Below are 16686 nucleotides of genomic sequence, written 5' to 3'. Positions count from 1 at the left end.
CTAGTAAATACCTATTAACCACTTCCTTACTGGGCACTTAAACCCCCTTCCTGCCCAGAGGACTTTTTGCGATTCGGCACTGCGTCGCTTTAACTGACAATTGCGCGGTCGTGCGACGTGGCTCCCAAACAAAATTGACGTCCTTTTTTTCCCACAAATAGAGCTTTCTTTTGGTGGTATTTGATCACCTCTGCGGTTTTTATTTTTTGCGCTATTAAACCAAAATAGAGCGACAATTTTTAAAAAAAAATATATTTTTTTACTTGTTGCTATAATAAATAGCTCATTTTTTTTTTTTTTTTATCCTCAGTCTAGGCCGATACGTATTCTACATATTTTTAGTAAAAAAAAAAAATCGCAATAAGCGACTGGTTTGCGCAGAAGTTATAGCGCCTACAAAATAAGGGACAGAATTATTTTTTATTATTTTTTTTTTTACTAGTAATGGCGGCGATCTGCGATTTTTATTGCGACTGCGACATTATGGCGGACACATCGGACACTTTTGACACATTTTTGGCACCATTCACATTTATACTGCAATCAGTGCTATAAATATGCACTAATTACTGTATAAATGTGACTGGCAGGGAAGGGGTTAACACTAGGGGGTGAGGAAGGGGTTAAATGTATTCCCTATATAGTGTTCTAACTGTGGGGGAAGGGGGGTGACTGGGGGAGGTGACCGATCTGTGTCTCCATGTACAAGAGACACAGATCCGTCTCCTCTCTCCCTGACAGCACCGCTGTCTGTGAGAGCCGGCAATGAGAAATGATCGGGAGCGCGCACGGGGAACGCGGAAAGGGGCAGACGTCAAATGACGGCGCCCCAGAGAAGTAGAACCACCCTGCGGCCGTATATAGTCGTACGGCCGTCGGGAAGTGGTTAAATTCCTTCATCTATATCACCTCCGGCGTTCTAGTTTCTGTTCTCTCATTCACTTCCTTGTTTGCAGCGCTCGTTCAAGTAAGAACTACATTTCCCAGTATGAATTGCGGCACGCCTAGTAATTCACACCTCCTTGAAGTCTCTAACATGTAGAGAGCGTTCCTGCCACACAGATGTAGTTCCCAGGAGGGGGTGAGCACGTTACTGACCACCGCAGTAAAGCCTCCCTTCACGGTGGTCAGTAAAATCAGACAAGCAGGAAGTGAACAGAACAGAGAAGAAATAGAGCAACTTCTGAGCAAAAACGAACAATGAGGAAGTGAAAAGAGGAATGTCTGCATGTAAAGGATGCTTATTATGAAAACAAAATTTTTCCTTTACAACCCCTTTAAACTGACAAACTATGATTTCTGCCTGAAGTATACGTTCCTGCCCACTAGTATGTATACTCCATCCCACAGGCTACAGAAAATTCATTCATATATGTCTTAGGGCGACATGCTTTAATAAATAGTCCATACCAGTGATGCCCACCCTGGTAGAAGGTTGCACCACTGCAGATCTATCACGGATGTCTTCCTGGCCCATTCTTGCAGCCCAGATACATGAGATCTCTATAAAGGTATAAAATGATCTGAGGGGTTGTCATAATTCTGTTTCTTGTAACTCAGAGGTCTTCAGTTGTTATTTGAGCTGTGCTGGGCTATTGGTGTGTTCCCGCACCTTAAAGGTATATTCATACCAGCTGTGGTGTAATAAACGTATATGCGTTGGTTCTTTTTAGAATCGTGAATTTCACTTTGAAGCAGACCTTCTGTCCTTTTTTTTTTTTACCTTCCCATCTATTAAATATTCTGCCCCTGTTGTTTTAACGTTGGATAGTAAAACATTTTACCACTTTGCATATTTTATATATACTGTCATTACTGTCATACCTTAAATACCTTATACAGAACACTTTGTTTCTTGGCTGGTAAAAAGCCTTGGTTTATGACATCATGCACAGTTCTCCCTCTCGCTCTAGTGAGAGTTTGCCATGAAGGGAGGGGGGATGAGTCATAAGAGGACCAATGCCAGCTGCAGGGCTACAGAGCTGGTGGGGTGCCTCTGTGTAAATCTAGGTAGTGGAACAGGCAGCAACTTCAGCTGCCCACAGTTAAAATGGCTGCAGCCAGACTTCCTGGAGGGAGCTTTCTGGAGCATATTTGGCAAGTACAGAATGACAGTATATATAAAATAATATGCAAAGTGGTTTGAGGGAAGCTTCAGAATGGCAAAGATGTTTGCCAGTTCCTCTTTAAGCAGCCCATGGATTTGAATGGGATGCTCAATGTACCGTGGACCAAAAATCATGGATGCAGGTTTTTCTGCAGCGCACCACATATCGTCATTGTGAAGAAGTGTCGGGGGGGCGGTGGGCATTCAGAATGAATAGCACCACATCACATCAATGCATATTACCATGGCTTCTTGGGGGGGAAAAAAGCCCATAAGAGATTATGGGTTAAATCCAAGACATAACTTCAATGTATTCATTAGTATGTTTATATATACCAAGATAGAAGACTGGCATTCGAGACCACAGAGAGGCCTTGGCGTGGCAATTTGGCATTAAATTTGCATTAAAAACAGAGGCTTTTGTTGAATACATTTGCAAACTGTTAAAGCAGTTTAAACAGTCTAAGTATATGTATATATTTATTCATTCTTATATTAATATGGGCATTATGGGCCAGTCCTCTGGGCATCATGTCTCATTTGCTTTGAGGCCTTTTCCCATAACATTTTCTTGGAGGTAGGTCACCACGTCTTTCATCAACCCTCCCCAATTGTTTGGTTCTGAATTGGTATGTGGATTGTGACAACACATGGTCATAGCCTATTTGCACACATATACCGGGGCCAATTTAAATACCTACCAGCAAGTCTTTGGAGTGTAGGAGAAAACTAGTGCATCCAGGGAAAACTCATAGGAACACAGGGAGAGTATGCAAACTTCATGCAGATAGTGTCCAGGCAAGATTTAATCCAAGGTCCCCCATGCCTAAAGGCATAACCAGTAAGCCACTGTGCTAAGCTTAGACCTTGACTAGCAGGCACTTTACTTATGCTAGGTAGAAATTACCAGCGTGATTGCCATTTTTATTTTGCTAAAATGGGTAACAGAGTAACGCAAGGTTAGGGAGCCAGTCAGTTCAATGCAAAAGCCAGCGGGCACATTTGCAGAGCCAATAAACATGGGCATCAAGAGAAAGCCAAAGCAAGTTGGTTGCCAGCTTTTATTTTTCAGGCACATTTTCATGTGCTACAACTGCATGTCAAATACTTTTAATTGCATGAGAGTTCTAGTGACAAGATACCAAAATCTGCATTGTTCAGAGTATGCAAAGTGATAATATCTCATAGTAGAACAATGTAACAGAACATCAAACAGAGAGCCTTAAACATTGTCCCGTTTTGTACATCCATATGTTGATCAAAGGGTACTATGTAGAAAAAACAGGGTATGATCAAACCTCCCACAGATACAATACTTTACTTACTAAGATATCAGCATCAACCATTAGCGCTTAAAGTTTGGGATGAGTTACACCACACATCCTATATCTTCTAGTATTAGCAAGGACAACACCTATGCACATATACTGTATTACGGGCATGTCCATCATTAAAAACTACACTTAACTTAAAAATTTCCATTGTGTACATCGTATTTCTTTTTAAATCACAAGTATAGAGTACAGAGATTAGGAAGACGTTTACTTCTTAAAAAGTCTAAGAAGCTTGGAAAATCTAAGAACAAGGCTATACATATCACCCAACAGTGAGCCCAATGCTCAAATATTCACTAAAAACAACCTTGCAAACCAAGAATCAACATATCAAACACAATTTCATACATTGGGGCAACTGCTATATGACATATATGGGGTTATACATGATATATAGAAGGAGACATACAAAATATCAGCATTAGGCCCCATGTACACAGGACGCTGCTAAATGTACGTTCAGAGGCAGTTGGATGCTTTTTTCAAGTGCCCCTGAACTCAATCAATGTTATCCTATGTGACCGTGTACACAGTCTCGTTTATTGTCGTTTTAAGGCAGTTGCGTTTAACAGTGTTCTTTGAAAGCAAAAAAATGGGTTCAGATGCCGAAAGATTTCCACATTTCAGACGCTAAACGCGGTAACCTGCGTTTAGTTTATAGCAGGGGTAGTGAATTAAAATTCACGGGGGTCCGGTCGGAAAAAAATTCTTCCAGCGGAGGTCCGAATGTCATATTGGTGCTATGACGCCACATGATATCCTCCACTTCACAGCGCCCCCCCACCACCCACATGCACACACCTTTAAGACCCACACACCATCGAAATCGACATAAAAATCTCAAAATACATTTCTTTCATTTTTATGCAGCACAGATCAGTTGCGGTGCATAGAAACAGAATGCATTTTGCACCACACTGCTCAGCACGCAGGGGCGCTGTTTCAATGTGAACAGGACACATAGAAAACAGAGACCTGTGTTTTGCCAGTGCAGAAATCATAGAACCCCTTTTACATCAGTGTCCTCAGCCCCCCCCCCTTACATCACATCCCCCTGCCTCATCACAAACCCCCCATTACAGACTGACCCCCCCAAATCACAGATCCCCCATCCCAGACTGACCCCCCAAATCACAGACCCCCATCACATACCGATTCCCCCCCCCCCATCACAGATGGACACCCCCAGCACAGACTGATTCCCCACAATCACAGATGGACCCCCCAATCACAGACTGAACCCCCACAATCACAGATCCCCCTATCACAGGCTGACCCCCCCAAATCAGATCCCCCAAATCACAGACCCCCTATCACAGACTGATCCCCCAATCACAGATGGACCCCCCCAATCACAGATGGACCCCCCACAATCACAGACCACCCCATCACAGACTGAACCCCCCCACAATCACAACCCCCAAATCAGACCCCACATCAGACTGATCCCCCCAATTACAAACTGAACCCCCCACAATCACAGAACACCCCATCACAGACTGAACCCCCCACAAACACAGATCCCCCCCATCACAGACTGACCCCCCAAATCAGACCCCCTATAACAGACTGACCCACCAATCACAGACTGACCCCCCAAATTCACAGACCACCCCATCACAGACTCCCCCCCCCCCCACCCCCAATCACAGACTGAACCCCCCCAATCACAGACCCCACTATCAGACTGATCCCCCCACAATCACAGACTGAACCCCCCCCCCCCCCACAATCACAGACCTCCCCAATTACAGATCCCCCCCCTATCACAGACTGACCCACCAATCACAGACTGACCCCCCAAATCACAGACCTCCTATCACAGACTGACCCCCCAAATCAGACTTAACTCCCCCCCCCAATTACAAACTGAACCCCCCACCCACAATCACAGAACACCCCATCTTAGACTGAACCCCCCACAATCACAGATCTCCCTATCACAGACTGACCCCCCCCCCCAAATCAGACCCCCTATCACAGACTGACCCCCCTATCAGACGGACCCCCCAAATTCACAGACCCCCCATCACAGACTGAACAACCCCCTCCCTACAATTACAGACACACCACACCCCCCCGTCGCAGACTGACTCCCCCCCCGTCGCAGACTGACTCCCCCCCATCACATTCCTCTCAATAGTAAACCCCTGTCCTGTCCTGCACAGCACAACACTCCCCCTCCCCACAGAAAACCTACCTTATTCACACAGGACATGGAGCGTGGCCGCTCTGGACAATGGGCGGGACCTTTCCCATTAAAAGCGAGTGATTTGTTGCTGGGACCGACCCGCTGCCTAGCAACCAATCACCCACTTTTTAACCTAAAAAGTCCCGCCCATTGTCCAGCGCGGTCGTGATTCATGTTTGTGTCAATAAGGCAGACAGGCAGTGTGGGGAGGGGGGAGTGCAGAGACGGCACAGAGCTGCTGCGCCTGCCATGCTGTGTATATAGCGGCATCGGCAGGCGGGCGAGCCGGCCACAAAGACACACAGGCGAGGCTGCGGTCCGGGTAGAAAGGCCACTGGGGCCGGAACCGGACCGCGGTCCGCCATTTAGTGACGCCCGGTTTATAGGCTTTTTTTCGCTTTGCCCATTAAACGCTTCTAAACGCAAACGTGGCAAAACACCACTAAACGTGGCATGTAAATGCGGCAAAGCTGACGTTTTAAACGTGGATTACTATCTGTCAAGTTAAATCGTTCAGGAGCAGTTGTAAAAACGTCCCGTGTACATGAAGCCTTAGAACCTAAAGATACTACCAAAAACTACAGTTACTAAAGCATTTTCAAACTTAACTTCATACGCAATTCTCTTTGACTCAGGCTTTCAAATATAGGGTTTAATCATAATGGATCATGAACAACTAGCTAAATGTTCTCCCCCATACCCAGTAGCACCGGGTATTTACTAAGGCCTCTAATGCAATGAAAGGGGAGCATGGCAAAGGCAAGTATCAGCAGGTGAGGGGTTGTACTTTAACCACTTAAGGACTGCCTAACGCTGATATACGTCGGCAGAATGGCATGGCTGGGCACAAGCACGTACAGGTACGTCGCCTTTAAGGCTGCATTCACACCTAGGCGTTGGCGTTACCAGGCGTTTTTACGCGCGTTTTTTTCGCGCGTTTTGGTGCGCGTTTGCGCGCGTTTGCGCAGAGCGACGTCCAGCGTTTTTTTTTTTTTTTTTGACCAATAGTAAAATAGATCACCTCTGTCATCATTTGTTGCTATGTGAAAGGTTTTTTTTTCCTCTTCCTGGGTGATAATTCCTCTTCCGGGTCATCCTTGTGCTTCTGACTCCATTGTGAAAATGAGTGATGACGAGATGGCTTTGTTCATGGCAGCAGCCACTGCTAGCCAATATCTTGTAAACGAGAGGCAGAGAAAAAGGAAGAGGCAACGCAGATTTTGGATACACCCCGTCATTGCTGATCGGGAAGAAAGAGGGCAATTTTGGGTGATGTACCAAGACCTCCGTGACCATGAAGACAAATTTCTGGACTACACCAGAATGTCCATAAAAAGGTTAGTAAAAAATGATCTGGAATCATTTATTTTTTACATTGTACCATTTGGGTTGCCACCTTTTCTTCAAGTCAAACATGTACACTTCTGCGGTGCACAACTATTTTTTTTAATACTATGAACTATACATATATTTTGTTAGTATTTTACATTTCTAATCATATGAATATAATAAAAATAGTCCCCTTTCCATTGCAGTCCACAGAGTTCCCCCTTTACATTAGAGTCCACAGAGTTCCCCCTTTACATTAGAGTCCACAAAGTTCCCCCTTTACATTACAGTGCACAGAGTCCCCCTTTACATTACAGTGCACAGAGTCCCCCTTTACATTACAGTGCACAGAGTCCCCCTTTACATTACAGTGCACAGAATCCCCCTTTACATTACAGTGCACAGAGTCCCCCTTTACATCACAGTCACCCTTTTGCATCTCAACTCCCAGATTTCCCTTTCACTGTATGGGTTAACCAACATAATCTGATTGAAGCGAGACCTCAAGATACTCAGACATAAGGGATGCTCTGTGAACCATGATCTAAGGGGGAAACCGAGATCTCTGATGTACGGAGAGGACTCCAATGTGAGAACTCTGATTTTTCCTAGTGTACTCACCAAGAGGCAGGATAGAGAAAGGGGGTGGGTGCTTCTGTTAGACAGCGATGGAGGGTGAGCTCACTCACCCCTTGGCAGATAGCACATCTCATCCTGGTATATCTGTGGCTGCTGGGTTGTAAGTTTTCATCCCCTGCAGCCATTAACCCTGCCGGAAATCCATATTCTGGTCAGAAAAATCTGTCAGAGTGTCAGGCAGTCTGAAACCCAGACACATGATTCCAAACCCGAACTGTTCTGGCGAATCCCGGAAAGGTGGCAACCCTAGTACCAATCCATTGCCAATTTTAAATTTCATTTTCCTTTACAGCTTTGATGAGTTGCTGGAATTGTTGATCAACAGATTGCAGAGGATGGACACCTACTTCCGCAACTGTATCCCCCCTGTGGAGCGACTTATCATAACACTGAGGTAATTTTTATTTAGCGCTTTGAATGTAATACACTCTATTATATATATATATATATATATATATATATATATGTGTAATAAAAACCAAACAAAAATTCTGTAGGAACAAAATTATTTTAATATTTTAATCAACCAAAACATTGGGTCTTTTTTTTTTTATTAGGAAAATATACACAAAGTGCACAAATACACAAAATATACAAAAATGTTTTATACATAATCCTTATTTACAATTGCTGTAAATTTGGGGAGGAGTCCTCTTCCCCGTGCGGTGACATGGCGACCGACAGTGCGTGGGCAAAAGGGGGCCAAGTGGAGGTGGTGCTGTCTTCCCCTGACCAATTGGAAGGTGGTGTTGCTTGTGGTGGTGGTGGTGTTCGTGTTGGGGCATTCCTGAAAGTCGATTGTCTCGGTCGATGTGGGTAATGTGATGTAGGTGTAGTCGTTAACGCAGGGTAAGTAGAAGGTGGTGGGTGGTAAGAAGAAAGTGTTGTAGGAGGCAGAGTACTGTATGTGACAGGTGGTGTTGAGAGATGAGGAAAAGGAGAATGAGGGTGGTAAGAAGAAGGTTGTGTATAAGGAAAAGGATTCAGAGAAGTGTGAGTGGAAGGTGTTGGCACAGGAGGTAAATGAGATAGAGTGGTGGTGAAAGGATGGTGCGCAGAAGTCGGTGGTGGTGTTGGTCGAGGAGGTTGGTCGGAAAGCTGTGGTCCTGTCCAAAGGGTAACGGGTGGTGGGGAGAAATGGGTCGTGGGTGGTGTTGGGACATGCTCGGTCCGTTTATTGGCATATGGGCCATAGGGTGGTGGTGGTTCGGATAAATCGTCAGCTTCTGTCGGGGGTATAAATGTCGAGATGTATCTAGCCGTACAGGACAGCACCACCGCTTGCAGATTTGGGGGAACTTTGTCGATTAGTTCCCCCAGACATTTTGCTACATTTTGCCCATACGATCTATTGCTCATCCGGTCAGACATGTTGGTCATAATGTCCAACATACGATCCAGGGCTGGATCCGGAGCAGGAGCCCTCCTACGCAGAGCACGCGGAGGTCCAATATGCGCAATGTTAACTGGGGGCTGCTCTGCAAGTGGTCTTGTTGCATTAGCATTTGATGCCTCGGAGTGCTGCGGTTCCGGCTCCAGAGTAGCCATCGCTTGATCCCCCGATGCCACGCTCTCTCTGTCCCCTCTCTCTGCCACGCTCTCTCTGTCCCCTCTCTCTGCCACGCTCTCTCTGTCTACTACAGCTGTGGCAGCCTCGTCCCAGCAGCTTTCAGTACTGAAAAAAGAAATCATGTATTCAAAAATAATTTTAAAACATTTGGTTTACCGAGCAAAGTACAGATAATGGTTTACCTCCCCAAATCCAGCACCGGTCTCAGAAACTCCAATTCCTTTGCATGAACGTATTCTCTCACCGAACATGCTCCACTCCCACTTCGGCGCTGCTCCCGCTGTGCCTTCAGCTGGCGAGCGTAGGCGTCCCTTATACTCTTCCATCTGAGTTTTAGAATTTTCACTGTAAAAAATAAAATAAAATAATATATATTATTTTCTTTGTAGGTATCTATCAACTGGACAATCGATTGCAAGTCTGCATTACTCGTTTCGTATTGGAAGATCTACTGCCAGTTATATAATTCGGGACACCTGCAGTGCCATTTGGGAAGTCCTGAAACCCATTGTGTTTAAAAAACCGGCAGCAGAGGACTGGGAAAAAATTTCCCAAGTATTCTGGGAACGCTGTAACTTTCCGAATTGTCTGGGAGCGATCGATGGGAAACACATCAGAATTGTTAAGCCCATGGCTAGTGGGAGCCAGTATTTCAATTATAAGAAATACTTTTCATTCGTCTTAATGGCTGTGGCTGATGCCAATTATTGCTTTACCTACATTGACATTGGTTCCTATGGAAGTAGTGCAGACTCTGCGATTTTTGGGAACTCCTCTTTTGGGCAATTACTTCGAACAGATGGTCTGGACCTTCCACAAAATAGTCCACTCCCGGGCACAAACGGCCCTCCCCTACCAAGTGTCTTTGTGGGTGATGAGGCTTTTGCTCTGAACACACACCTACTTCGGCTTTATTCAGGACATAATCTGAACGAAGACAAACGCATATTCAACTACCGGCTTAGCAGAGCACGCCGCGTAGTTGAGTGTGCTTTTGGAATTTTGGCGAACAAGTGGAGGGTTCTCCACACACCGATTGTGCTCAACATGCAAAATGCCATTAGTGCTGTAGAAGCGGCGTGTGCCTTGCACAATTTTGTCAGGCAGCGCGATGGTCTAGATTACGAGGAGCCAGTCCATGAGACTCTGGAAAGAGCTCATTGGACTGGTGTACGTGGGAACACACAGGGGACACATGTCCGTGAACAGTATGCGGCATACTTTGTCTCTCCTGAAGGGCAGGTCCCTTGGCAGCTCAATTCCATTTAATTTATTGAACTTTTCAGCTTTTGACACGCTTATTTTGTGAAATATATTCTTTACTATGCTGTTTTGTGGAAAAAAAATAAAAAATGATTCATGTTTTAAGAAGTCTCATTCTAATTTTATTTTGATACAGTTTTATCATTGGGTTCAATAGCCCTATGATATTGTGTGCCATTTTATATTAGTGACATTCTATCTATTGTAAACTTAGTTTATGTATTTATTCTGTGGTCTAATAAAGGGCCTGTAAGTGACCGCCTAGACGTGGGTTGGGGGTCCGATCAGGACCCCCAGGGTACATCCGGGGGTTAAGTGGCTCTATATGTGTCCCCCTGCGTGTCACTTTCTCCTCCTGTGTAAACACAGGAAGAGGGAAGTGATGACACTGACACCAGTACACGTAGGCACAATCCCCTTTTGGATCTCCAATCCACTCCCCCATCCCCTTGTCACAGTATCAATGAATGCAGTGAACATATATTTACTGATCACTGCAGGCAGAGTGTAGGTCCTGTGTAGCCCCCGTCCCCACCTGACGCTGTAGTCGCTAGGTCGATTGAATTTTTTAATTTTTTTAGATTAAAGATGTGTAAAATAATATTTTTTTTGAAAAATGTCACTAAATTTTTGGATTATTAAAAATCACAGAGGGGATCAAATATCACCATTAATAAGCTCTATTTGTGGGAAGAAGAGAACGCAATTTATGTTTATAAGCCATGTCGCATGACCGCACAATAGTCATATTTGTAAAGACACATTTTTAAACTTAACAGCATATTGGTACGGTAATAAATGCCTACTGTAACGACAAACAATCATTCCATTATTTCATTAGTGGCATTTTGTATTTCTGTTATGTTTTTTGATAGAGTTTACCTTTGCTATCATGGGACTTATTTATCCGTGCCCAGTTCTCATAGATTTGGCTCCCAATAGAACACCAAGCGTCCCAACGGGTGGTCCTCATTTTGTAGCCCGGTGCCCTGCTGTCATAAAGACAGGGGTGCTCCTTCACCATCCTGATGAAATTTTCAGGCTCCAGCATCGAAAGGGTTCGATCAAATTCGGCCTCCATTGAGAAAAATGTGACTTTTCTTTATTGTAAGTAAAGTAAAATGGTGATTTCACAAGTTCCTGTAAAAAAATATGTCATTTCCTGTTTTGTTTTGGAGCTGTATGGGCGTCAAAACGCGCGTAAAAACGCGCATAAAAACGCTTGCTGTCGCGCGATACGCTCAATTCGCGCGTTTCCCATTACTTTCTATGGTAAAAAAAAAACGCGCGGAAACGCCTATGTCGCGCGCTTCGCGCGACAAAAAAAGGTCCGGGACTAGTTTGAGCTTCGCGCGACAGGCGTTCAGGCGTTCAGGTGTGAACAGGCACCATAGGAAACAATGTTAAATCTGCCCTCCCGCGTTCGTGAGCAGTGCGTTTCAGGCGTAAAAACGCCTAGGTGTGAATGGGGCCTAAGAACCCAGGCGTGGGTCGCCGGCGCACGCACGCGACACGAAGCTCCGTGACCACGGGACCCGATCGCCACCGGTGTCACACGATCGGTCACAGGAGCTTAAGAACGGGGAGAGGTGTGTGTAAACACACCTTTCCCATTCTTCACTGTCGCAATGTCAGTGATCGTCTGTTCCCACACGTCCAGCCCCGCCCCCTACAGTTAGAAACACACATGAGGTCACACTTAGCCCCTACAGTGCCCCCTAGTGGTTAACTCATAAACTGCAATTGAAATTTTCACAGTAATCAATGCATTTTTATAGCACTTTTCTCTGTGAAAATGACAATGGTCCCAAAAATGTGTCAAAACTGTCCGATGTGTCCGCCATAATGTCGCAGTCACGGAAAAAAAAAACGCTGATCACCGCCATTAGTAGTAAAAAAAATATATATATTAATAAAAATGCCATAAACGCTATGAATTTTAGCAAAAAGTTTAAAATATTGCATTTTTTTCAAAACTGTCGCTCTATTTTCGTTTATAGCGAAAAAAATAAAAACCGTAGAGGTCATCAAATACCACCAAAAGAAAGCTCTATTTGTGGGGAAAAAAGGACGCCAATTTTGTTTGGGAGCTACATCGCACGACCGCGCAATTGTCAGTTAAAGCGACGCAGTGCCAAATCGCAAAAACTGGCCAGGTCCTTTACCTGCATAATGGTCCAGGTCTTAAGTGGTTAAAGAGAACCTATCATTTTGTCCTGAATAGACAAAATGGTAGAGTGCTTATAAGGACTGACAAAGAGGCATGGCAGCTGGCTAGACAAGCATAAACTTTCTTTACTTAATAGTAGTTATTAGGCCTTGTTCACTTGAGCTTTAGCAAGCATAAAAGTGGTGTGTGCGGCAAGCTTTTGAAAAGCAATTAGGCAAACTTCAAGAAGCTTTCTGATGCTTTCAAAGCACCAGTTAGTTTCAGTATGGGGATGACACAGGCTGATAGCAAGGTTCAGCACTACTTGTGGAAAGCCTGCTGAAACCTCCAGGACAGTCAAAACTCCCAAGTAGGATCTGTGTTTAATACCCTCATGGTGGAACCAACGTTTTTTTTTTAAAGGCTTAACAAGTCCATATAAAATTGACAAAAGCTTTACAAAAACTGTGCGAAAGCTTGCTATGCACACACCTTTTATACAAGCTAAATGGCCGTGTGAACAAGGCCTTAGGCTGGGCCAAACAACGTTAGGTTTTTCCATTCAGCCAGAGAGCTGAATGAAAAAAAAAAAACTAAAAGATTTGTCTATCCACACAAAATAAATGTATGGAAAAATCACCCCCACCCTCCGTGACATTGTACTCCGACAGTGGCACCAGCCATTGTCCGAATACATAGATCAGCGGCTGCGGGTAATTGGCTGGTGACCAATGGAAATTTTTCCAGAATGTCCCTTCAGCATAAGTCAATTAAACAATGGAGGAGCCCACACATTGATAGAAATTTGGCCAGTCCCTGCTGGACCGAACATATTTTGATCAGTGTATGACTAGCTTTAGGAGTGACCTGGGTGTCAGATAAAAAGTTACAAAAAGATGCCTGTGCCCACTTTTGATTCATGGTGCCATTTTTCATTAGGTTTTGTAATGAAAAGCAACTATAAGTCTTCATTTCCATGGACGTTTTTACAGACACTTTTTTTAGCCTTTTTTACAGCTTAAAAACGCCTGTCCATGTTTTTTCTTTTTTTTTTTAGCTGGAGCTCAAAAACTCAGTGGTAGTGTTTTTTAGCGTTTTTGCGCGTTTTTTAGAGTTTAACGTCTGGCGTTTTTTACAGCTCTAAGGCTGGAGCTTCAGAACGCACTGGTCCTGGTTTTTTTTTTGCAGCTTAAAAAACGGCTCAGCCATCTACAGCTCAAAAACGTCATGGTGGGCATGAGGCCATAGACTAACATGGAGAGCCGTTTTTAAGCTGCAAAAAAAGCTCAGAAAAGTGTCTGTAAAAACGTTCAAAAACGTCCATGGAAATGAAGCCTAAAACATTAATCCAATATGTCTTTATCCTGTAGCCATTCTTACTTTCCAGATTTCAGCTTACAGGAAACCCATTTTATTAATCTACAGACCCTCAACAAGGGTATCATGATAAAGTTTTGCATGAACAGTGAACGCATTTCTATTATATTCAAGGTCACCATGAATTGTGCTGTCTTGGCCAATCCACAGCATTGGTTATCTCCTTCTTTTCTTAAGCAAAACTTTAGCCCAGGTGAGTTGTGCCGTCAAGGACAATGGCTTCCCCACAGTCAGAAGTCAGTAGTGAAAATGAACCCAATACAGCACTGTAAAAATGGCAGTATTAAAAACTAAAAGCAGAATGGATTTTGTGTTTATTTCTCCATTTCATTTTGCCACTTTGTCATTAAAAAATTGGTGTGTGTAAATTTAGAATTTCACATATAATGCCGCATAGCATTCGTTGTAGCAGTCAGATCAATAGGTAATCAACAAGTGAAATGACATGCCAGTGACTGGTATTTCATATCACTGTGATTAGAGACCGCAAACAGGCTTCTGGCTCACTTTTTTTGAAGACTAATTTCTCTATTTGTCGCCATGAAGGGGCTCCTGATTGGTACACACCCCGAAGCACAACATTGCATGATTGCAGAAATAAATCACAGTGATTACACTGGCAAAGAGGACGTCGCAAACACACCACAAACACAATCAAAAAAGTTGAAAATATGTATGAATCCTTCTTACATAATGCTGCTGTTTTCCAAGACCTCCCATGCCATCTCATTGCTGAGGGACCCGAGATACATGGATGACCTGGAAAACAGTTATTGTGGAAGAGAAAGCTAGTAAAATTCAACTTCATAAGCAATACATTATTTAAATTCATTAAACTGGCCCTTTCATATAAAAAAACATAAAAATATAGAAAAATAAATGGTATTACAATATAAATGTTCCATATACTAATTCAGTTCAGGCCAATTTTGAGAATGTCTGTTTTGAGAATCAAGTTCCTTGCCTTTTGGAAAGGTGCATTGAATGCTGGACCCATAACAGCTAGTCTACCTCGCTGTCCTGAGATTAGTAGAGGTGTGTGACTGGGGCTAGGGGCTATGGGCCAGATTCACCAAAGAGATACGACGGCGTATCTGCTGATACGCCGTTGTATCTCTGTTTCTATCTATGCGACTGATTCATAGAATCAGTTACGCATAGATATCCATAAGATCCGACAGGTGCAATTGTTTTACACTGTCGGATCTTAGGATGCAGTACCGCGGCCGACGCTGGGGGGAGTTTGCTTCTTAAACCAGCGTCGGGTATGCAAATTAGGAGTTACAGCCGATCCAAGACGGATTTTCGCGTTCGCTACGTCGCCGCTACTCTAGTTTCCCGTCGCAAAGTTAGTCGTCGTTTTTCGTGCCCTAACTTTAGTCAGCAAACGTATTGCTGTCTAAAGTATGGCCGTCGTTCCCGCGTCGAAATTTAAAAAATAACGTCGTTTGCGTAAGCCGTCCGGGAATACGGAATTACGCTACGCGCGTCGCCGTTCAAAAAAATGACGTCACGGCGGGAGTTAAGAAACGGAGCATGCGCAGTAGGTCCGGCGCGGAAGCGCGCCTAATTTAAATGGCACACGCCCATTTAAATTGGCCCGCCTTGCTCCGGAGGCCGCCGGCGTAGTTTTCATCGCAAGTGCTTTGTGAATCAGGCACTTGCGATGAAAACTTGCGGCGGTATAACGTATCTATGATACGTTACGCCGCCGCACTTCTACGTGAATCTGGCCCTATGTGTGGAGAACACATTTTGTAAGGTAACGTCATTAAATGTTTCCATTTTGTTATCAATGACTAAACCTAGACCCAGCCACCCTTTTTCATTTCCATTCTCCAAATCTTTAAAGTATAACTAAAGGCAAAACTTTATTTTCCCTATTTTGGATAAAGTAATGGAGGGTTAAAACCCCTGACAGTTTCATTTTTGCCATCTGTGTTCCATTAGGAAGATTTTCCTTCACTTCTGGTCCCATAGCTAAAACAAATAGTAAGAGCGGGGGAATTCCTGGTTGTCACCAGGGTCAGTAGATCTAGTGTCCCAATTGGAAGATTTCCTCTATTTCTGTCTCGGTGACAACCCAAAATTTGTAATGGAATCAACTGGTGTGTTCTAATCCCTCTCCACTTCATTCAAAACTGAAAAAAATTGCCTTTAATTATACTATAATTGTCACAGCTTTGGTTGCATTCTTTATTATTATACTCTGCAGTATTAACCTTTCTTTATTTAATCACACAAATGTGGAACATTTTGGTAAGTCACATGGTCTGCTTTTGCATTATGTGCATTATGGGAACATGTGGCCAAGCTTTGGATATTCAATTATTTAATATACTTAATAAGCAAATAATGAGCTTTAATACAAGCCCTTACTGACCTGTGTAGCTGCGGGCACTCTGGAGCAGTTCATTCTTCATAGCAGACATCAACTCAGGCAGCTCAACTCCCCCTGCTTCCCATCCCAGCATTGACTTGGCAGACTTCTAATCTCTAAAGTAAACATTTAACAGGTGCTCGGTGAGAGAAGAGCAGGGTGAGCTGAGCTGCTGAGAGATTTGACTTCAGTGCTTCTGCTGTGAAATTTGATAATTCATTGCTCCAGAGTGACTGCAGCTACATTGATCAGCAAGGGCTATTTTTTAAGCTTGTTTAGTTTTTGTTAAAGTTATTCTAACAATTTACATGAATAAAATCCATAAGATAAATCAATAACAAATCCAT

The 16686-nt window shown here is 43.8% G+C and overlaps 3 protein-coding genes across 9 annotated transcripts in view; 1 reads left to right on the top strand and 2 right to left on the bottom strand.

Annotated features, from left to right (window-relative positions):
• The window catches only part of DIP2C (disco interacting protein 2 homolog C), a 612079-nt gene that overhangs the window by 347325 nt on the left and 248068 nt on the right, over nt 1-16686 (bottom strand). For 5 of the 7 annotated variants that reach the window (XM_040352676.1, XM_040352677.1, XM_040352682.1 and 2 more), the window contains exon 2: nt 14650-14718. The exons of the other annotated variants lie outside the window; for them this stretch is intronic. In XM_040352676.1, the coding sequence (XP_040208610.1) occupies nt 14650-14718 (69 nt within the window). The remainder of the gene's footprint in view (nt 1-14649; nt 14719-16686) is intronic. 7 annotated transcript variants of the gene reach the window in all.
• Nucleotides 8207-9549, bottom strand: LOC120940072 (extensin-like). The gene is made up of 2 exons (XM_040352683.1): nt 9353-9549; nt 8207-9275 (listed from the first exon to the last, which is right to left on the bottom strand). The coding sequence occupies exon 2, from the start codon at nt 9146-9148 to the stop codon at nt 8222-8224; it is 927 nt and encodes a 308-aa protein (XP_040208617.1). The 5' UTR covers nt 9149-9275; nt 9353-9549; the 3' UTR covers nt 8207-8221.
• On the top strand, nt 9780-10458 carry LOC120940074. The gene has a single exon (XM_040352684.1). The coding sequence runs from the start codon at nt 9801-9803 to the stop codon at nt 10437-10439; it is 639 nt and encodes a 212-aa protein (XP_040208618.1). The 5' UTR covers nt 9780-9800; the 3' UTR covers nt 10440-10458.

This window comes from Rana temporaria, chromosome 5 (genome assembly GCF_905171775.1).
Source record: "Rana temporaria chromosome 5, aRanTem1.1, whole genome shotgun sequence".
NCBI classification, from domain to species: domain Eukaryota; kingdom Metazoa; phylum Chordata; class Amphibia; order Anura; family Ranidae; genus Rana; species Rana temporaria.
This window is presented reverse-complemented; position numbering and strand designations above follow the sequence as displayed.